Genomic DNA, 21,417 nt, shown 5'->3' on the forward strand with positions numbered 1-21,417 from the left:
CTAGAAAATTCACCGTGCGTGCCCCACGCCCGACGGCCCTCCCTCCCGGCCTTGGCACCACTGGCTGGCCCCTCGCTGTCCATGGTCAGTCCCATGCCTGGGCTGCAGGGTGGCCCTGCCCTCTCTCCTCAGCTGACCCAGCACCATGATGCTGGCCCTCCCGACTGTTCCAGCACCTGGAGGCCCTGCCTCCACGCTCCCCCAGGCACAATCTCTGTGAGATGAGAGATCCCTGCCTCCACGCTCCCCCAGGCACAATCTCTGTGAGATGAGAGATCCCTGCCTCCACGCTCCCCCAGGCACAATCTCTGTGAGATGAGAGATCCCTGCCTCCACGCTCCCCCAGGCACAATCTCTGTGAGATGAGAGATCCCTGCCTCCACGCACAGCTCTGGGTGTCAGGAGGAAACCATTCCAGAGAACCCCACCACCCCTCTCGACCAGACTAGCAGGCCACAGGGCGAAGGACAGTGTGGCCCAGCTGCCCCCGTGGTCCATGGATGTCCCTCCCGACCCGCAGGCGTGAGCTCCTCTGCTCCGGCTGCAGCACATGGCGTGGTGGGGAGGGGAGCTGCCGTCCAAAGGGAATTACACCGGGACACACCGTTTGGAAAGAGGTTTTAGTGCGGCAGCAGGGAGCACCACCTCAGCCTCAGGCGCTAGTGAGGACACAGGCCGTCCTCCGGCGGGGAACACGGTGGGGTCAGGGCGCTGTGTGGTCCCGCAAAGAGGCAGCTGAGCTTGGGCCTCAGGTCATTCCACACCTTGCTCATCTGAAAGGGAACCGAAGAGAACAAGATCAGCAGGCGGGGCCGGGGGTCCTCCTCACGCTCTGATCCCAATTCCTTCCCCTGCCAATGACAGGGAGGGAGGGGCCCTCGGGTGCGTCAGCTCCTCAAACCTCTGGCAGAACCAGTGCTGCCCATCCTGCACAGAGGAAGCCCAAAATAGGAGTGCACCAGCGACATGTGACCTGTGGTCACAGACACCCACGCTTCGATCCCTGCACCCAGGACCAAAGGGCCGCAAATCTGCCTGCCGTGGAATCGTGAGAAACGTCACTATCGCGTCATTGCCAGTACATGCTCTAGCTGCCGTGCGGGCACTGGCCTCATGGAAGCCTTGGCATGTCAAACACCAAGGCCAGCCTGGGCAACACAGGGACACCCTGTCTCCATATAAAATCAGAAATATTAGTCGGGTGTGGTGGCGCCTGCCTGTGGTCCCAGCTACTCAGGAGGTTGGGGCTGCAGTGAGCTGTGATTGCACCACTGCACTCCGGCTTGGGCGACAGAGCAAGACTCCATCTCAAAACCAAAAAGCAAACCAAAAACACAAAGACCACATCCACCAAATCAATAATACCCAAACCAGAATGCAAACGGTGGCCCCACTCACCAAGCACTTTTGGAACCAGGGCAAGGAACGGATGCTGTGGATGTGAGGAGGGGAGCGTGGCAGTGAGGCAGGGGTCAGGCCGAGACCTGCCGTGCAGGGCCTCAGGTGGCCAGAGAAGGGCAGGGCGCACCCTGGGGGCCTGCAGGGGAGGCCGAGTCACTGGACCACAGCACACTCAGCATCACAGGACTGGAAATTCCTCATCACCACAGTAAAAAACCTGGTAGGACTGGGGTTATGGCATCATGCCCTGGGTGCCTGTTGGTCCCATTCCTTCACCGAGGACACACCCGGCCACTCACATGTCCAAGCCCAACCTGGTCCCTAAGACCCTGGCCATCTCCCAGTGACGCTCCTAACACGGCGGCCGTCTCCGCCTCTCCAGCCCCACCACGGCCGCCTCTGGCCTGCCATTCCCAAACTGCTGGACGGCACCCACGGCAACAAGCACCTCCCGGGGACAGTGTGGAATCTCGTGACCACCCCGGACACTCGGTGCCATTCCACACCCACCACAGACCACGGCTTCAAAGCTACTTGCAGCTACTTAATAAAGTTAATTTCAGCCGGGCACGGGGCTCACGCCTGTCATCCCAGCGGTGCTGCAGTGAGCTGGCCACCAGAAATCAGGGGAGGCCTGTCCCAGGACCTTGGGAGCGTTTCTTCTCACAGGCTGAAGGAACCGCCATCTGGGGGAAGCCGGCCACGGCTCTTCGGAAGAACAGCCACCTGCGGCGCTCCGAAGCGCTAGAACCCTTCTCTCAGCCTCAGGGTGCGGGAGCTCTGCAGGCTTTACCTTGGACTTCTCAAATCCCTCCAGGAGGCAAACTCTCCCTGTCTGCTCCTCCCTCCGCCCCCCAGGAATCACAGGGACACCCTCACGATTCTGATTTTGGCTACACAGGAGACTAGAAGATCCAGGCGAGCACCGTGTTCCAAGGCCCATGCGGACCCCAACTCCACTAAAGAACCTCTCTAGGGCGGCCGGCCACCGCGCTACCGGGCTTGAAGGAAGGGCGGCGGGACAAAGAAAGGCCGTGGCCGAGACGGCGGCCGGGGCAGGGCGGACTCACCTCCTTGTGCCCTTGGATCTGAGAGTTGACGAAGGCGCGGAGGATGTGGGAGGTGAGCGGCAGGTACACGTGGATGAGCTGCGTCTCCTGGTGCAGGCAGTACAGGGAGAAGTAGTTCCGCAGCTCCATTGTCTGAATCGCGTTCTCCTGCTGCGGAGCAAACAGACGCCTTTCGCACCCGGCCCAGCCGGCGACGGGAGCACCAAGGCCCGAACACCAGCGTGCTCCCTGAGCCAGGGCGGCCCCTTCTCCTTCAGCCTTCACCAGGCATTTGGAAGGTGGTAAGAGAGGGCCGGGGAGGGAACACCGTGCAGGGAGCCGCTTCACTCTGGGCACGCGGGCCAGCTCCCTGCCTCCACTGCACCCCCAGCTCTGTTCCAGAGACAAGGAGGCAACTCAGGGGAGCCCACCAGAACGGCTCCGGGTCCCACCATGGCCGGGAGGGGAAAGGCTCCCACGGGGCTCGGCCGCCCCGCCACCCACCTCCACGATGCGGGACTCCAGCTGCTCCACGGACTCCGGCTCGCGGTTCTGCGCGGTGGCGCTCATCATCTGCCTCTTCATCAGGCTGTACTTGTGCAGGGCCCGCTGGTGCTTGTGCAGCACGCCCTTCTCATGCCGCTCGCACAGGTCCTGCGGGGCCAGGGGAGGCATTCGCCCGCTGCTCTCGATGCCCGCGCCAGGGCCCTGCGGAGCCGGCTGAGGGAAGCACCCCCGCGAGACGGAAGGCCCCGTCTTCCCCTGCAGCCCTGGCTTCTCAGCTCCTTTTCCGTCCCCCAGGAGTTAGACCCTAGAAGGATCCTAAGATCATTCCTGAAAGTTCTGCCCCCAACCAAGGAGCAGCCAAGACTCACCTTATAGGACTGCAGCAGATCCAAGAAGAGGTTCAGCTTCTCCACCACGTCGTTCTCTTCCTGCTTACCCTGGAAGGCGAGGGGGAGCTCACCCATGCGGACGCACATAGGACCCGGTCCCTGCCCGGGAACTCAGACCCAAGCCTGGCCTGGGCCGGTTCCTTCCTCCCAGAGTCAGAGGGGCTCCCCAGGACCACAGCCAGGTCTGCAGGGGGCCCCCTTCCCCACCAGCCCACCCATTACCAGGCGGAGACGCCTTCGAGCCCAGCAGTCTTTTTTTTTTTTGGAGTCGGAGCCGCTTTCTGTCGCCCAGGCTGGAGTGCAGTGGCGCAATCTCGGCTCACTGCAAGGTCCGCCTCCCGGGTTCACGCCATTCTCCTGCCTCAGCCTCCTGAGTAGCTGGGACTACAGACACCCGCCACCACGCCCGGCTAATTATTTGTATTTTCTTTTTTTAGCAGAGACGGTGTTTCACCGTGTTAGCCAGGATGGTCTTGATCTCCAGACCTCGTGATCCGCCCGCCTCGGCCTCCCAAAGTGCTGGGATTACAGGCGTGAGCCACTGCGCTCGGCCTAGCCCAGTAGTCTTGATGGGAACAAGACTACTTGATGAGCACCTCGGGGAGACCACGCTCCCTCCACGATTCCTCGGGCTCCACTGTTGGCAGGGGGTAAAAAGCTCACCCCACGCACTGCCCGTCAAGCTCAGCAGGAGACGGTGCAGGCACAAGAAATGAATGGAAGGAGTTTTATGGGACACAGCCCTGGACTGGGAACCGGGGGTGCTGCCCAGGCTCTGCTGCACCCCAGGGGACCCTAAGATGCCCCTTCCACCCTCCAAACCTCAGGCTGACTGAACACGGAGGCTCCCCGGCCACCAACCCCACACCCAAAGCAGCTGGGATTCCAGCCAGTAAAATGTGCCAGGAGAAGAGGTGTGCTAAGAGTTTCTAAAACTCAAGAGGGAAAACGCCAGCTGACCGCAGGTGCCCAGCTCCCACCTGACCAGGCAGGGGCTCAGGAGAATGGAGGCTTATTCCCTGGCCCAGCAGAAGAGGGGGAGCTCAGGGGTCCCTCTGTTTGTGTCATTTGTCACCAAGTCCCATCTGTGGTTCGGTGCTGCACAAGGCCCTAAACCAGGGGTGTCCAGTATTTTGGCTTCCCCGGGCCACGTTGGAAGAAGAATTGTCTTGAGCCACACATAAAATACGCTAACACTGTGATAGCTGATGAGCTAAAAAAAAAAAAAAAAAAAAGAGAGAGAGAAAGAGAAAGAAAGAAAGAGGAAGGAAGGATGGTAGGTAGGTCTGTGTATAAATCTCATAATGTTTTCAGAAAGTTTACAGATTGGGTTTTTTTTTTTTGAAACAGAGTCTTGCTCTGTTATCCAGGCTGGAGTGCAGTGGTGTGATCTCAGCTCACTGCAACCTCCGCCTCCCAGGTTCAAGCGATTCTCTCCTGCCTCAGTATCCCGAGTAGCTGGGATTACAGGTGCCCGCCACCACACCTGGCTAATTTTTGTATTTTTAGTAGAGATGGGCTTTCACCATGTTGGCCAGGCTGGTCTCGAACTCCTGACCTCAGGTGATCTGCCCATCTCAGCCTCCCAAAGTGCTAAGATTACAGGCGTGAGCCACTGCACCCAGCCAAGTTTACGGATTTGTGTTAGGCCACATTCAAAGCCGTCCTGGGCCGCACGCAGCCTGTGGGCCACAGGTTGGACAAATGTGCCCTAAACCATCAATGCATGCGCCTTTAACCAAGGCGAAGGTCCCGTCACCATGGAAAACACAGACCCTACTCCGAGTCTCACGTGTCTTGCTGGGATATGGCTATCTTCAGTTCCTAATAGGTCTGGGGAGAGTAAAACTGGTGTAAGTACAAGCAAAATTAGGAAAAACGGTCCTTGCTGCCTCCGACTGAACAGCAAGGGTGAGATGGAACTTCTGCTGCATCAAATGAAAGGCCTCGAGGTTTGTTTCATGTAAAAGCTCAATTTCACTACAACCAAGGACAGTGAGAGAGATTCAGGAAACAGCACTTCTCCAGACATCACAGTCCCAAAACACAACTCATGAGATGTCCAAGAGTCACAGAGCTGGGCAGAACCTCAAGCCACAAACTCCTACTGCACCAGAAGCCTCAACCTTCTCTCCCTCTTCAAGGTGGAAATGCGGAACCCAGGGCTGAATCAGAAAAAACCTTGGAAATCACCTCATGAGTGATGCTCAGCCTGAGCTCTGCTGAGCCCCGGGGCACTCTGGGCACCCCGCTGGCAGCCACCTGCTGAAGAGGGAGTGGAATGTGGCAAGGGTCCGGGTCCCTGTGACAGGAACGGCTTTTATGCTTTGCACACCGAGCTTGGGGGAAAGGGTCAGCAGGTTATAGAAACAGCTCTTTTGGCCGGGCACAGAGGCTCATGCCTGTAATCCCAGCACTTTGGGAGGCCGAGGCAGGCGGATCACTTGAGGTCAGGAGTTTGAGACCAGCCCGGCCAACATGGTGAAACCCCATCTCTACTAAAAATACAAAAATTAGCCAGGCATGGTGGTGCACACCTGTAATCCCAGCTACTAAGGAGGCTGAGGCAGGAGAATCGCTTGAACCCGGGAGGCAGAGGTTGCAGTGAGCCGAGATCACACCACTGCATTCCAGCCTGGGCGACAGAGCAAGACTTTGTCTCAAAAAAAAAAAAAAGAAAGAAATAGCTCTTTTAATAATCTAGTCCAACCCCCTTGTACTTAATTGATGGGGAAACTGAGACCTGGAGACCAAAGTAGCTTGAACATGGTCACAGCACAGACACACAATGCATAGGGCAGGCAGCCCTGAGGTCCTCTATCTCTATCCTGACAAGCCCCCAGCCCCACGTTCTCGGTCCCCTCCACCTGGGGGGAGTGGGCACACAGATCTGAAGACAGAATAGATTCAGCCCCGATCTACAGAAACCAACAGTGCCCTCCCTCCGTTTCTAAAGGGAACACAGAAGCACGGGGGCGGAAGAGGAAGAAAACTCAAGACTTTCCACACCAGCAAAGACATCAAATTTCCTCTTCAGCACGAAAAACGTCACGGGCACCTGAGCGCCCTGTTTCCAGCTTGAAAAGCCCCGACTCCACAGCAGGTGGGTTCACCATTCACCAAGCCACTCAGGAGCTCCGGGGCTCAGGGGGAAGCACAGCCCTCATGGGCACGCTCTGATCACTCACTTCAAACTAATATGAGCAGCCTGGAGGCCACTTTCCCAAGAAATAGGAACTAGGCAGCTAGCTCCCACCTTCACAACTATGTCCGCTTTTTTTTGTTTTTGAGACAGGTTCTCGCTCTGTCACCCAGGCTGGAGTGCAGTGGCACCATCGTGGCTCACTGAAGCCTCTACCTCTTGGGTTCAGGTGATCCTCCCACCTCAGCCTCTTGAGTAGCTGGGACTACAGACACGCACCACCACCCCTGGCTAATTTTTTTTATTTTTTATAGAGATGAGATCTTGCTCTGTTGCCCAGGTTGGTCCCGAACTCTTGGGCTCAAGCAGTCCTCCTGCCTCGGCCTCCCAAAGCGCTGGGATGATAGGTGTGAGCTGCCGTGGCCAGCCACGTAACACTTTTTTAACATAAAAGCACCCAGATGAGCCTTTCAGTGTGATAGTAAACACCATATCTTCAAACTGATCCCAAATGATTCCAAGATCTTGGCGGATTTCTGAAATCACCTTCTGTCCATGCAGCAGGAGCACTTCCTGAAGTTGAGTGTGGAGCGGGAGGTGAGAGCCGCTCAGGTGCTGGGGCTTCGTTATTATTCTGATGAGTTAAGTCTCCAGTGCCAAATCCTAGTGGACTCAGACAGCAAAGTGGGAACTATCTGGTCCACTCAGGAGTATGCCTGGAAGCCCAAGATCGTCTTTTCAAAGACAGAGTCTATCTTCCAACCTCAGCAAAATCAACACTCAAGACTAGAGCCCAATCTGTTTTGTCGCTGGCAACCCCCTCTCGAAAGCATAAACGCTCCTAGGGAGCCACCAGGAACAGATGTGGACGGGCAGCTCCCACCCAGGGCACAGCTGTCATTCACTCGGCTCAGAACTGGGAAGCCAGCCGGTCACAGTGGCTCATGCCTGTAATCCCAGCACTTTGGGAGGCCGAGGCGGGCAGGTCACCTAAGGTCAGGAGTTCGAGACCAGCCCGACGAACATGGTGAAACCTCATCTCTACTAAAAATACAAAAAACTAGCCAGGCGTGGTGGTGCATGCCTGTAATCCCAGCTACTCGGGAGGCTGAGGCAGGAGAATTACTTGAACCCAGGAGGCAGAGGTTGCAGTGAGCCAAGATCGTACCATTGCGCTCCAGCCTGGCGACAGAGCAAGACTCTGTCTCAAAACAACAAAACAAAAACGAACTGTGAGGCCCATCTAAGCAGGAGGTGCTCCCCATGCCAAGGCATAGCGTGTTCTCTGGAACAGGCGCCTGGGAGAACCGATCCACTCACCTGTTGTGCGGCCTTGTCGGCGAGCAGCGCGAATTCCACAGACAGGCCTTTCAGAGCCTGCTTCAGGGACCCCCACGTGCTGCTGTTCAGAGCGGCCCAGGAGGGCAGCGGGGTCGTGTCAGACCCTATTGCACTGAGGGAGCAAGCACACAGGAGAGGAGACACTCAAGGCCTGGAGCTCACCTGGCAGTCGAGTCTGGCATCCCACACCACAGACGTCCTCCACGGCAACCTGTGTGACCCCGTCCTAGGCCCCTGCTGCTCAAAGAGTGGCCTGTGGGGACCCTGGGAGCCCGGAAGAAAGGGTGGTCCTGGGGCTGCACCCCAGGCCCTGCTGCATCTGTTCTTCCCGACCAGCCCCCAAGTGACACGTATGCACAGTTGACAGACACTGCTGGGGCGAGCAGAGTCCCGGGTGGGGTCTCCCCTCCCCTCAGGCAAACGAAGTGTTGCCAGCCCATGGTCTGTTCTTCCCCAAGTCAAAGGGATCTTTTTTTTTTTTTTTTTTTTTTTTGACACGGAGTCTCACTCTGTCACCCAGGCTGGAGTTCAGTGGCGCGATCTCGGCTCACTGCAACCTCCGCCTCCCGGGTTCAAGCAATTCTCTGCCTCAGCCTCCCGAGCAGCTGAGATTACAGGCACCTGCCACCATGCCCGGAGAACTTTTTTTTGTATTTTTAGTAGAGACGGGGTTTCACCATCTTGGCCAGGCTGATCTTGAACTCCTGACCTCGTGATCCACCCACCTCAGCCTCCCAAAGTACTGGGATTACAGGTGTGAGCCACCACGACTGGCCTGGGATCTTTTTTTAAAGTCTCATCCTGACAGTGGAAAAATTACCAGACTAGAAACTGGTGAGCATTTACTCGTGCTCAGAAATCCGTGTTTCAGGGCCGAAATTCTCCTGTGTTTCTTCTAAATATAACCCCCCCATGTGCCCGACCCACTTTCTGCCCCTTCTGGGGTGAAACGGGTCAGGATGCTGGTTATTACGGTAAATGCACTTTCTGCCTAAGCCCTTCACCAGCGAGGATTCCCGTCCCACCGCGCGTGCCCCTGCAGAAGCTGAAAGGTCACCTACCTTAGCTCCTTCCCGAATATGAGAAGATCTGCCGCGTTGTCGATGGCCCGCGACGCGATCCGCTCGGCCCTGTCGCGAAGCTTGTGAAAGCTGTTGTAGATGTTCCGGATCAGCTCCCGGCTGATGGCAAACTGAGCCTGGATGTCAGCTGGGAGGAAGTCCTGACATGATGATGCGGAGAGAGACAGTGTGTTAGTCACTGGGGAGCACCTGTCAGACGGCAGCAGCCAGTCCCCCAAAAGCTGAACCACGGGAGACCCAGCAGGTCCATGAGCCACCCCGGGAGCCCCATTCCTCCAGGCCTGCAGGGATCACTCTGTGTGTCCAAAAAAGAAACGAAGACCGCCATCACCTGCATGCCACAAACACCAAGACAAATGACCCCATGGGATGAGGACCACAGAGGCCACTGAAATCCATCACACTGGAGGCCTATCCAGACACACTCACACCTGTAATCCCAGCACTTTGGAGGCTGAGGCAGGTGGATCACCTGAGGTCAGGAGTTCGAGACCAGCCTGACCAATATGGTGAAACCCCATCTCTACTAAAAATACAAAAATTAGCCAGGCATGGCGGCATGCACCTGTAATCCCAGCTACTCCGGAGGCTGAGACAGGAGAATTGCTTGAACCCGGGAGGCAGAGGTTGCAGTGAGCTGAGATCGCGCGACCACACTCCAGTCTGGGCGACAGAACAAGACTCTGTCTCAAAACAAACAAACCAACAAAACACTCAAATAATAAACTTGCTGGGCGCAGTGGCTCACGCCTGTAATCCCAGCACTTTGGGAGGCTGAGGTGGGCGAATCACGAGGTCAGGAGATCGAGACCATCCTGGCTTACATGGTGAAACCCCGTCTCTACTAAAAATACAAAAAATTAGCCGGGCCTGGTGGCGGGCGCCTAGTCCCAGCTACTTGGGAGGCTGAGGCAGGAGAATGGCGTGAACCCCGGAGGCGGAGCTTGCAGTGAGCCGCGATCACACCACTGCACTCCAGCCTGGGCGACAGAGCCAGACTGTCTCAAAAAATAATAATAATAATCTTTAGCTGGATACAGTGCCTCACACCTGTACCCCAGCACTCTCGGAGACTGAGGCAAGAGGATTGCTAGAGCCTGGGAGTTTAAGAACAGCCTAGGCAACATAGTGAGACCCCATCTCTCCCAAAAAATCAAAAAATTAGCCAGGCATGGTGGAGCGCCTGTGGTCCCAGGCGCTTACAGAGGGCTGAGGCAGGAGGATCACTTGAGCCCAGAAGTTCCATGCTGCAAGGAGCCGTGATCACAACACTGCACTCCAGCCTGGGGACCCTGTCTCCAGAAAACAACAAAAATAAAAACAAACAAACCATCTTCAAGTTAAACACAATGAACATAAATTCCTGAAAGACTCTCCACATGGGGGGAAGGCCTCTTCTATGCCGCATTTATTCCCAAAGACTTTTTATAAGATTTGATACTATCAGTGTTCAGAAAACAGAAAGCTCAGAGAGTAAAATGAAGGTAAAAGATTTGGCCAGGCACGGTGGCTCATGCCTTTAATCCCAGTACTTTGGGGGGCCAAGCCAGGAGGATTGCTGGGGGCCAAGCCAGGAGGGTTGCTTGAGGCCAAGAGTTCAAGACCAGCCTGGGCAACACAGTGAGACTTCATCTATACCAAAAACAAACAAACAAATCAGCCAAGTATTGTGGCACACGCCTGTAGTCCCAGCAATTCTGGGAGGCTGAAGTGGGAGAATTGCTTGAACCCAGGAGGTCGAGGCTGCAATGACCTACGATTGCACCACTGCACCATAGCCTAGGGGGCAGAGCAAGACCTTGTCTCAAAAAATAAAATAAAATAGATTTCTTATTTTTGTATGAAGAAGCAGGTTTTTTTTCTGTTTTGTTGTTGTTTTGTTGTTGTTGTCTTTGACACAAAGTCTCACTCTGTTACCCAGGCTGGAGTGCAGTGGCACGACCTGGGCTCACTGCAGCCTCCGCCTCCTGGGTTCAAGGAATCCTCCTGCCTCAGCCTCCCAAATAGCTGGGATTACAGGTGCCTGCCACCATGCCTGGCTCATTTTTTTTCTTTTTTTTGATGGCGTCTCTGTCGCCCAGGCTGGAGTGCAGTGGCGTGATCTCGGCTCACTCCAACCTCTGCCTCCTGGGTTCAAGCAATTCTCCTGCCTCAGCCTCCTGAGTAGCTGGAATTACAGGTGCACACCACCGCACCCGGCTAATTTTTGTATTTTTAGTAGAGACAGGGTTTCACCATATTAGTCAGGCTAGTCTTGAACTCCTGACCTCATGATCCACCCGCCTCGGCCTCCCAAAGTGCTGGGATTACAGGCGTGAGCCACCATGCCCAGCCGGTTTTTTGGAGTTTGTTTTGGTGTTTTTTTGTTTTTTTTTTTTTTTGTATTTTTATTAGAGATGGGGTTTTGCTATGTTGGCCAGGCTGGTCTCAAACTCCTGACCTCAAGTGATCCGACAGCCTTGGCCTCCCAAAGTGCTGGGATTACAGGCGTGAGCCACCGCGCCAGCCTGAAGAAGAGGTTTAAAAAGAAAAAACCAAAAACAAAAAAACTACCAAGTAGCTACCTTAGTCCTTTTTGGAAAAAGACCAAACTTTAAACATTTAATAATAAACAAATGCAACAATGAATCCCCGGAAAGCTGAAAAGGTGGTGACACAAGCGTCCGTCTGTCTGAGTCACAGAAAAGGGCAGAAGGCACGAGGTGCCTGGAGGGCCTGAGGTCAGAGCTCAGCTGCAACCCGGCCCTGCTGCTTAGAGGCTCGGGGCCTTGGCAAACGACAGCCTCACCGAGCCTGTTTCTCTCCAAGCCTGTTTCTCCATCCGTAAAACAGGCCTCCCAGCCCTGTGTCGGAGCAGCTGAAACGAGGGTTAAATGAGGAAACCATGCGACAGATGTCAGCATAATCCCTGCCACGCAGAGGAGGCAAAATCACTGTGAAGGGTTAAAACTGTTGTTTCTCTGGTTAAAAAGGGAAGTACTCTTCAAAGTTAGAAAAATACCTTGGCCCTGGTAGCCAGCTTACAGTTCATGAATTCGTCCCCGACGCACTGTGCTGACTCCTTTAACTTGTTCTGCACATCCTGCAAAAGGAAAAGAGACAGCTTCACCCTCTTCTACTAGCAGCAAGAAAGCTACTGTGGGGTATGGGTCATTGTGGAGCGGGAGGTCGTCCTTCCTCAGGAGAAACATATTTCCATATGTTGGCTTTGACATTAGGATTCCGCAATCTCTTGACTCTCCCTTAGATGTTTTTCTCACCAAACAGGATGGCCTGGCTTCACAGCAGGAGCACCACAAACCTGCATCCTCTCTCCAGAGGCACAGCCACTCCATCCGCAGATGGGGGGGCGGCTCTGCAGAGAAACGGCCCCTCCATCCACAGACGGGGGGTGGCTCTCCAGAGAAACACCCACTCCATCCACAGACCAGGGGGCCTTCCTGGGAATGCATCCGTGGCGCCAGGGACACCACAGCCCAGGGAGCTGCTGGGCAGAGGGAGGACAGGCCCAGCCCCTGGCACCGGAGCCCCCTCATCTGAATGAGGCCTCCTGGGCAAAGCCATGCCTTAAAATCAGGAGCCACCGAGGAGTTACAAGGGGAAACCCTAATATGCAGCTGTTTACGTGTCCAGGAATTCTCAGGTTTCAGAGATGCCTTAAAGATCATCTGACTCAACTCTCATTTTACAAAAAAAAAAAAAGACCTGAGGCCCAGCTTGGTGCGTGCCTGTAGTCCCAGCTACTCAGAGCCTGAGGCGGGAGGATCGCTTGAGCCCAGGGGTTCAGGGCCAGCCTGGGTAACATAGTGAGACCCCATCTCTAAAAACAGAAAGCAAGCAAGAAAACTGCGGCCGGGAAGTGACAGAGAATGATACCTGTGGGAAGGCCACAGGGAGCGTCCTGCCCCCAGAACAGGGGTATCGCCCACCTGTGACCCACCGCACCCCTCCCCACCGCCCCCCTCCCAGGTCCTGCCACATTCCTCTTCTGACAATCCAGATCGCCTTCCAAAGGAAGGTTTCCAACCCCAGGACGCAAAAGATCCCACTGCCTGCTCCAGACATCCCCAGGGGCATCCCAGGGACATCCCAGGCACAGGGGGAAGGCCCCTCTGCCTCCGAAAGGAATGAAGACAAAAGGAACCAAGGCTTGTGTGAAGTCAGCCTGGGAGTGGGGGTGTCTTCCTGCAGCAGGGACAAGGACAGAGGCCCTCAGGTCCCCACTCAAGAAGGGGTTTCCCTAAAATAGAGGAGAGCCTGGAAACCTCTATTCCAGTGGAGCCCCTGCCCCTCCCCGCACAGGGAGAGGGTCCTGCAGGCACAGGTGGAGGAGAAGCACAGGACCCACCTTCCCTGGAGGGGCTGGCAGCTGCTTCCTCCTCCAGGAAACAGGAGCTGGGCTGCAGGGTTGTTTTTTGTTTTGTTTTGTTTTGTTTTGTTTTTTTGAGACAGGGTCTCACTCTGTCGTCCAGGCTGGAGTGCAGTGGCACAATCACAGCTCACTGCAAGCTCCACCTCCTGGGTTCAAGCGATTCTCATGCCTCAGCCTCCCAAGTGACTGGGATTACAGGTATGCACCGCCATGCCTGGCCTCAGTTTTGTTTTGTTTTGTTTTGGTAGAGATGAATCCCGCTATGTTCTCCAGGCTGGTCTCAAACGCCTGGGCTTAAGGGACCATCCGGCCTCGGCCTCTCAAAGAGCTGGGATTAGAGGCATGGGCCACCGTGCCGGCGAGCTATAGCTTCTTCACACACACTAAGGCTGTGCTGCAGCAGCTGGGAGGAAGGAAGCCCCACTCAGACCTCTGACGGAGCGCATGTACAAGAAGTTAATTCCCAGATGCAGGTCTGTGCTGTGGCTCTGACAAGGAGGCTCAGCCTGTGTTCCAGTGGTCCTTAGTCAGACAGGGCTTTGTTTTAAGTAAACACTTCTTCCCATCTGGAGTCTCTGGCACCTCCCTAAACCCTCCAAACCATCCAGCCTAAATCCTCAAAGTGAACAGAGACCCATGATCTCCACACGGATTTACAAAATCCTGCAAAGTCAACACCAGGGACACCTCTGAAAATCACATTCAGACTGTTATCTGGAAAGGAAAGAAGTCCTGTCCATGTCATTCCTGCTGGGCGTCCAAACAAGGGACCAGGAGGATAGGAAACCAAACCTGAGAGAAGAAAGGGCAGGTCCCGAGGCTCGGGGACTCCCCGGGGCCGGGACACGGGCAGGGCAGACACACTCACCGAGCCGCTGAAGGACAGGAAGAGCTTGAGGACCACATCCTCGGAGAACAGGGGGTGCCGCGCCACCAGGTTGACGAAGCGCTTCAGGGCTCTCCGCCTGGCCTCGATGAACTCCCTGTCGGCTGGAGGAGCACACGGGGTCACTGGACAGAGTCCAGGGTGCCGGCCCTCATCTTCTGCTCTGGGCGAGTTCTCAAAACTCTCCCTGGAGGCAGCAGAGAGCCCAGTGGCTAGCAGAGGGCACTGGCCGGGCCCCCAGTGCTGCTCGGACAATGGGTCTGAAAAGGCCGCCCAGAGCAAGAGCCCCACCCCCAGAGGCCCCCTCGGGCCACACACACTTGGGTCCAGGAGCTGCCAGGGGAAACCACAGATCTGCTTGTTTCCTTCAGGAGTCCCGGGAACCACGTGAGTGGTCACTTTAATCACCTCCATTAAAGACATCTTCCATAATCCCCTCCTGGCACTTCTCTCCACGAACAAATGGGTTTTGCTACGCTGTAACACTAACGCAACCCAGGTTTTCTTTTCCTTTTATTTTTTGAGACAGAGTTTCGCTCCTGTTGCCCAGGCTGGAGTGCAGTGGCATGATCTCGGCTCACTGCAACCTCTCTGCCTTCCGGGTTCAAGCGATTCTCCTGTCTCAGCCTCTGGAATTAGCTGGGATTACAGGCACCCGCCACCATGCCTGGCTAATTTTTGTATTTTTAGTAGAGACGGGGTTTCACCATGTTGGTCAGGCTGGTCTCCAACTCCTGACCTCAGGTGATCCACCCGCCTCGGCCTCCCAAAGTGCTGATATCACAGGCATGAGCCACCGTGCCCGGCCGAGTTTTTCTATTCACTGTGCTTATATTACTCTGCAAAGGATCCAATTACTCATTGCTTTCATTCGGGTTAAATATTTTCACTTCAAGGGGAAAAAAAGTAAAAGTATATACTGATGCATTCAGGACATTTCAATCTGAACACAAACAAAAATGGTATTTAAATACTTTTTTTTTTTTGAGACGGAGTTTCACTCTTGTCGCCCAGGCTGGAGTGCAGTGGTGTCATCACTGCAACCTCTGCCTCCCAGGTTCAAGTGATTCTCCTGCCTCAGCCTCCCACGTAGCTGGGATTACAGGCACCCACCACCATGCCTGGCTATTGTTTGTACGTTTACTAGAGATGAGGTTTCACCATGTTGGTCAGGCTGGTCTCAAACTCCTGACCTCAGGTGATCCGCCCCCCTCAGCCTGCCAAAGTGCTGGGATTACAGGTGTGAGCCACCAGCGCCCAGCCTTTAAATACTATTTTTAATGTATTAAGAAATACAGCCAGGAGTGGTGGCTCACGCCTGTAATCCCAGCATCTTGGGAGGCTGAGGAGGGAAGATCACTTGAAGCCAAGGAGTTCTACATCAGCCTGGCCAGCATAGCAAAACCCTGTCTCTGAAAAACACCATAAAAGAGGCCGGGCACGGTGGCTCACGCCTGTAATCCCAGCACTTTGGGAGGCCGAGGCAGGTGGATCACGAGGTCAGGAGATTGAGACCATCCTAACACGGGGAAACCCCGTCTCCACTAAAAATACAAAAAAATTAGCCGGGCGTGGTGGTGGGCGCCTGTAGTCCCAGCGATTCAGGAGGCTGAGGCAGGAGAATGGGGTGAACCCGGGAGGCGGAGCTTGCAGTGAGCCGAGACCGCGCCACTGCACTCCAGCCTGGGTGACAGAGCGAGACTCCGTCTCAAAAACAAAAACAAAAAACACCATAAAAGAGGCCAGGCGCAGTGGCTCACGCCTGTAATCCTAGCACTTTGGGAGGCGGAGGCGGGCGGATCACGAGGTCAGGAGATGGAGACCATCCTGGCTAACACGGTGAAACCCCGTCTCTACTAAAAATACAAAAAATTAGCCGGCCGTGTTGGCCAGCATCTGTAGTCCCAGCTACGCGGGAGGCTGAGGCAGGAGAATGGCGTGAATCCGGGAGGCGGAGGCGGAGCTTGCAGTGAGCCGAGAAAAAAGAAAAAAAAGAAAGAAAGAAAACAAATAATACAGTTGGCTGGGGCCTCCCTCCTGGCTCGAGACTGGCAGGCCTCTTCCGATGAGGCTGCACTTCCATAAATGCGCAAGCGGCGCAGCGTGTGTGCGGTTTCCAGGCGCTGAACGCCAGCCAGCGCTCACCAACTCGGATGCCCAGGCCTGAGCCAGCATCACACATCCCTGTCGCGTCCTCTGCTCTCTGCTGCCCTGAGCGCCCGTGTGCCCTTCAGTGTGATCTGAATGATCTGCTCTGGGGTGTTCACATGGGGCGGGGAGAAAACCACATCATCAGAGCCTGGGCTGCTTGCTCAGTGACCCATGAGAGGCAGAGGCAATTTATGCATCATCGTACGATTTCAGATGCGGGGAACTGGCGACTGTGTTGGCTCCCATGCTGCGTCCCCGTCCAGGACACGGTGACTAGAAGGGCTGGGAACGGCAGAAAGCCATGATCAGCTCTAAGCACTCATCTCCCCAGCATGTTTTATTCAGAATTTGAGGAACGGGCTGAGGGAGAGACCACCAGTGAGATGAGAGCTGGCAGCCGCCATCCCGAGCTCTGCAGCTCAGGGGGACACAGGCCTGGGGAGCGGCTCCGAGGTCGTCGGCGATCTCCCACCTGGCCTGAGGCCATCTTCAGGCAGAGAGGTGAAGGTGAGGCAGCCGCATGCTGCTTTTTCTCTCCTGCAAGATGCCGCTGACATTTCCTACTTGCACAACTTCAGTTCTCTTCCATGAGGCCACTGAGCGCTCCCATGGCGTCCATGGTTCAGGCTCCCATGGCTTTGCAGATGCAGGCAGGGCAATGCCAGCCAGGTGAGCACACAGTGCTCCTGGCAGCCCTCTCGGGAGCTCTCGGGAGCTCTGCACTCTGGAGAGAACTGGGGTTCTCTTTCACACCCGCACAGCAAGGCCTTCCCCACCTGTCAGTCATCCAGCTGAAGGCTCTGGTGGGCTAAGGATGCTGGGTGCCAGTCTCCCTGCCTGCACCAAGGTTGGGCTCAAGTCATAGCTCTGCCCCAGATGCCAAAAGGCTGGAGTTTCCCCGCAGCCCTGCACCTGCCCCAGTCTACAGTGGAGTCCATCCCTGAGCCAGGACCACAGGGTCCAGGAGATGGGCTCGCTCCCTCCACCCCCGGTGGGCAGCACACCCGGCTTTACCTCCCAGCATTCTCTTGGGTGGCAGGGCAGGCACCATACGGTAGGGGAACTTGTGCAGGAGCATCTCCTGGAAGACCACGAAGTCGTTGTACCGTCTGTACACCGAGGACTTGAAGCGCTGCAAGAGAAGGGTCGGTGCTTAGATCCGACGTTGGAAACTATGCTGTCTCGTCACTTCCCCTCAACAGAGCCCAGGAACACAACAGCACCAAGTGCATCTTCTCTCACCAGGCCTTTACTAAACAGAGAAACCCTGTGACGCCTTCATGTATGGCAATACAGCTTTTAAACTTTGTATAGCTCTTAGGCCGGGTGCGGTGGCTCCCGCCTGTAATCTCAGCATTCTGGGAGGTTGAGGCCAGTGGATCACCTGAGGTCAGGAATTAAAGAGACCAGCCTGGCCAACATGGCAAAATCCCATCTCTACTAAAAATACAAAAATTAGCTGGGCGTGGTGCTGGGCGGCTGTAGTCCCAGCTACTTTGGAGGCTGAGGCAGGAGAATCCCTTGAACCCTGGAGACGCAGGTTGCAGTGATCCAAGATCGCGCCACTGCACTCTAGCCTGGGCGACAAAGCAAGACCTTGTCTCAAAAAAATTTAAAAAGGCCAGGCGCGGTGGCTTATGCCTGTAATCCCAGCACTTTGGGAGGCTGAGGCGGGCGGATCATGAGGTCAGGAGATCGAGACCATCCTGGCCAACACGGTGAAACCTCATCTCTACTAAAAATACAAAAAATCAGCCGGGCGTGGTGGCGGGCGCCTGTAGTCCCAGCTACTCAGGAGGCTGAGGCAGGAGAATGGCGTGAATCCAGGAGGCGGAGTTTGCAGTGAGCTGAGATCGTGCCACTGCACTCCAGACTGGGCGGCAGAGCGAGACTCCATTTTTAAAAAAAAAAAAAAACTAAACAAATGGTATGAAGCACAGTGGCTTCCCACCTGGTCAGTGGCTGGCCCGTTACACACACATCGGGGTGACCCAACTGCCCCCTTGACAAATGCTCCCTACGTGGCAATGAATTTACTTAAGGGACGGGCAGCTTAGTAAGACTGGAAGAAAGGCCAGCTGCTGGCTCCCTGGCAGGGAACAGCATGTCTCACACACTCAGAGCTGCCTCGCCCCCAGGCTGCCAGGCCCCAGAAGGAAGGACTGGCTCGCTCTGCTCCCCCGCGGCATCCCACCAGCTGGTCCACATCCCCGACTGGGGCCCAGAGGGCCGGGAACCACAGCAAAGCCGGACAGCAAGGCGGCTCTGACGTGGTCCTCGAAGGGAGTCCTCCCCTCTGACCCGCTTCGTCCTTTGGTAGCAGTACTGACAACCATTCAAACCATGTGGCCACAGGCTCTGGAACACAGTGAAGCACAGCAGAGCAGACGGCAGGGAGGGGAGACCGGCTCGCTTGTCCTTAAGGCCAGGTGCAGTGGCTCATGCCTGTGAGTCTAGCACTTTGGCGGGCCAAAGTGAGAGGACTGCTTGAGCCCAGGAGTTTGAGACCAGCTGAGACAACATGGCAAGTCTCCATTTGTAATTTAAAAAAAAAAAAAGACTGGGCATGGTGGCTCACGCCTGTAATCCCAGCACTTTGGGAAGCCAAGGCAGGAGGACCACTTGAGCCCAGGAGTTCAAGACCAGCCTAGACAATATAGTGAGATCCCATCTCTACAAAGAATTTAAGAAACTGCCTGGGTGGTGGCATCCACCTGTGGTTCCAGCTACTCAGGAGACTGAGGTGGGAGGATGGCTTGATCCCGGGAGGTTGAGGCTGTAATGAGCTATGATCATGCCACTGCACTCCAGCCTGGGTGACAGAGCAAGACCCTCCCTGTCTCTTTAAAAACAAGCAAACAAAAAGACACACCTTTTACCCAGGACCATCTGCTCACGACACTTCTCAAACAAGCCCCTGGCAGTGCCGTCCGGCCAGGTCTGGGCCAGGGCCGCCCTCTCCAACACGGGAGTGGGCCCTGCTCTGTCTGTGCGAATCCCACAAGCCCTGCTGACTCCATACCTCCCAAGGACAGTGTTAGCTCATCAATTACTTAATGCCCCGGATGAACAATGAAAACTCCCATCAGAATCTGTCCTAACAGAACTGAATAACGAAGCAAGAGACAGAGAGAGCCACGGTGTTGCTCCAGACGGGCATCAGGCACTCAGTGTCTGCGTCTCATCTGCCCAATATCGGGGTGCCTGGCAACAGGAGGGCTGTGTTATTAAAGGGGATTAGAGTGACACATATTGATCCTGCCATGCAAATTTCAGTCCCTGTTTGGGGTCCAGAGTCGATGGGGCTGACATTCTAATCCTCGGGGGTTTCCCACTATTACAAAGCGAGGCTGGCGTGGATCCCGCTTTGTGCTCTGCGGACCGTCCGCAGGAGATTCCTAAGAAACAGGCCTCCAGGCCGGGCGTGGTGGCTCACGCCTGTAATCCCAGCACTTCAGGAGGCCGAGGCGGGTGGATCACGAGGTCAGGAGATCCAGACCATCCTGGCTAACACAGTGAAACCCCGTTTCTACTAAAAAAAAAATACAAAAAAATTAGCCGGGTGTGGTGGCGGGCACCTGTAGTTCCAGCTACTCAGGAGGCTGAGGCAGGAGAATGGAGAGAACCCCGGAGGCAGAGTTTGCAGTGAGCCAAGATTGCGCCACTGCACTCCAGCCTGGGCAACAGAGCGAGACTCCACCTCAGAAAAAAAAAAAAAAAAGAAAGAAACAGGACTCGAGAGCACAGTGGTAGGGAGGACAAACTGGACCAGAGGGGACCAGGTGGGGACGTGGCTGGGCCAGAGCGAGGTGCGGGGAGCAGAGGTGTGGAAAAGTCGGCTCCGCAGCCTGACTCTGCTGCGAGTTCTGGATCTTGCCTGTAAGCCAGCCGCACAGACTCCCCCTTCAACCTTCTCCTGTCACACCACTCCTGCCCTGAGATGTTCAGAAGTGACTCTTTCTTCCCCCTCCTGCCCCAACATACACACAATTTGCCAGTTACCTGGCTGGAAACCTCATACTCCACATGCTTCAGGAAGAGGCCCTTCTTCTCCGGAATGAGCTCCACCTGCACGGTGTCCCTGGCCAGCAGCTCCTGCAAGGTGTGGGACAGCAGCAGCGGGTTCCCCTGCGGCATCTGCATTCGACTGGGGGCTGGGGCCTGCTGCACGATGGCCTGGGGCTCGATGGCCTGGGGTGTCGGCAGATCTGCAGGGGAGACAGTGAATGACCAATGAGAGTAGCTGCTCAAAAGGTGGAGCCTTGGCTGGGCACGGTGGCGCAGCCCTGTAATCCCAGCACTTTGGGAGGCCCAGGAGGGAGGATCACTTGAGCCCTGGAGTTCAGGACCAGCCTAGGTAACATGGTGAGACCCTATCTGTACAAAAAATAAAATAAATTGAAAAGTGCAGCCTCCCTCTGCTGTGTGCTAGCTCAGCACATGGACTCTGGCCACATCATGCAGCAGGTCCCATCGTCAGCCAGCCACACTCACTCACTCACACTACGGAGTCGACACGGACTCACTCACACTACGGAGTCGACACCAGACTCACTCACACTACGGAGTCAACGCCGGACTCACTCACACTACGGAGTCGACGCCGGACTCACTCACACTACACCCACTCACTCATGCTACAGAGTCAACGCCGGACCCACTCACACTACGGAGTCGACGCCGGACCCACTCACACTACACCCACTCACTCATGCTACGGAGTCGACGCTGCGGGCATGTCCTTTTGTTCAAAAAAATCATGGTGGTCACGCACCATGGCTCACGCCTATAATCCTGGGACTTGGGGAGACCGAGGCAAGAGGATTGCTTGAGCTCAAGAGTTCAAGACCACCCTGGGCAAGATGGCAAAACCCCATCGCTACAAAAAATACAAAATTAGCCAGGCATGGTGGCTCACTGGCTAATTTTGCAGTCCCAGCTACTCGGGAGGTGAGAGGATCGCCTGAGTCCAGGAAGGTGGAGGCTGCAGTGAGTCATGATTGCACCACTGCATTCTAGCCTAGACAACAAAGTGAGACCCTGTCTCAAAAAAAAGAAAAAAGAAAAAAAAAATCTCTTCCCTGGGAGGCTTCCACC

At 55.5% G+C, this 21,417-nt stretch overlaps 1 protein-coding gene across 2 annotated transcripts in view; it reads right to left on the bottom strand.

Moving 5' to 3' along the window:
- Positions 1-606: 606 nt before the first annotated feature.
- Positions 607-21,417, bottom strand: part of SNX8 (sorting nexin 8) — a 53,281-nt gene continuing 32,470 nt past the window's right edge. For both annotated transcript variants that reach the window (XM_002817642.5, XM_054545718.2), the window contains exons 2-11: positions 20,323-20,528; positions 17,335-17,452; positions 14,152-14,273; positions 11,913-11,993; positions 8,891-9,051; positions 7,809-7,941; positions 3,326-3,394; positions 2,955-3,104; positions 2,472-2,621; positions 607-773 (exon numbers count right to left, since the gene is read on the bottom strand). In XM_002817642.5, the coding sequence (XP_002817688.1) occupies positions 660-773; positions 2,472-2,621; positions 2,955-3,104; positions 3,326-3,394; positions 7,809-7,941; positions 8,891-9,051; positions 11,913-11,993; positions 14,152-14,273; positions 17,335-17,452; positions 20,323-20,528 (1,304 nt within the window). In that variant the 3' untranslated portion in view covers positions 607-659. The remainder of the gene's footprint in view (positions 774-2,471; positions 2,622-2,954; positions 3,105-3,325; positions 3,395-7,808; positions 7,942-8,890; positions 9,052-11,912; positions 11,994-14,151; positions 14,274-17,334; positions 17,453-20,322; positions 20,529-21,417) is intronic.

Source organism: Pongo abelii, chromosome 6, assembly GCF_028885655.2.
Source record: "Pongo abelii isolate AG06213 chromosome 6, NHGRI_mPonAbe1-v2.0_pri, whole genome shotgun sequence".
NCBI classification, from domain to species: Eukaryota; Metazoa; Chordata; class Mammalia; order Primates; family Hominidae; genus Pongo; species Pongo abelii.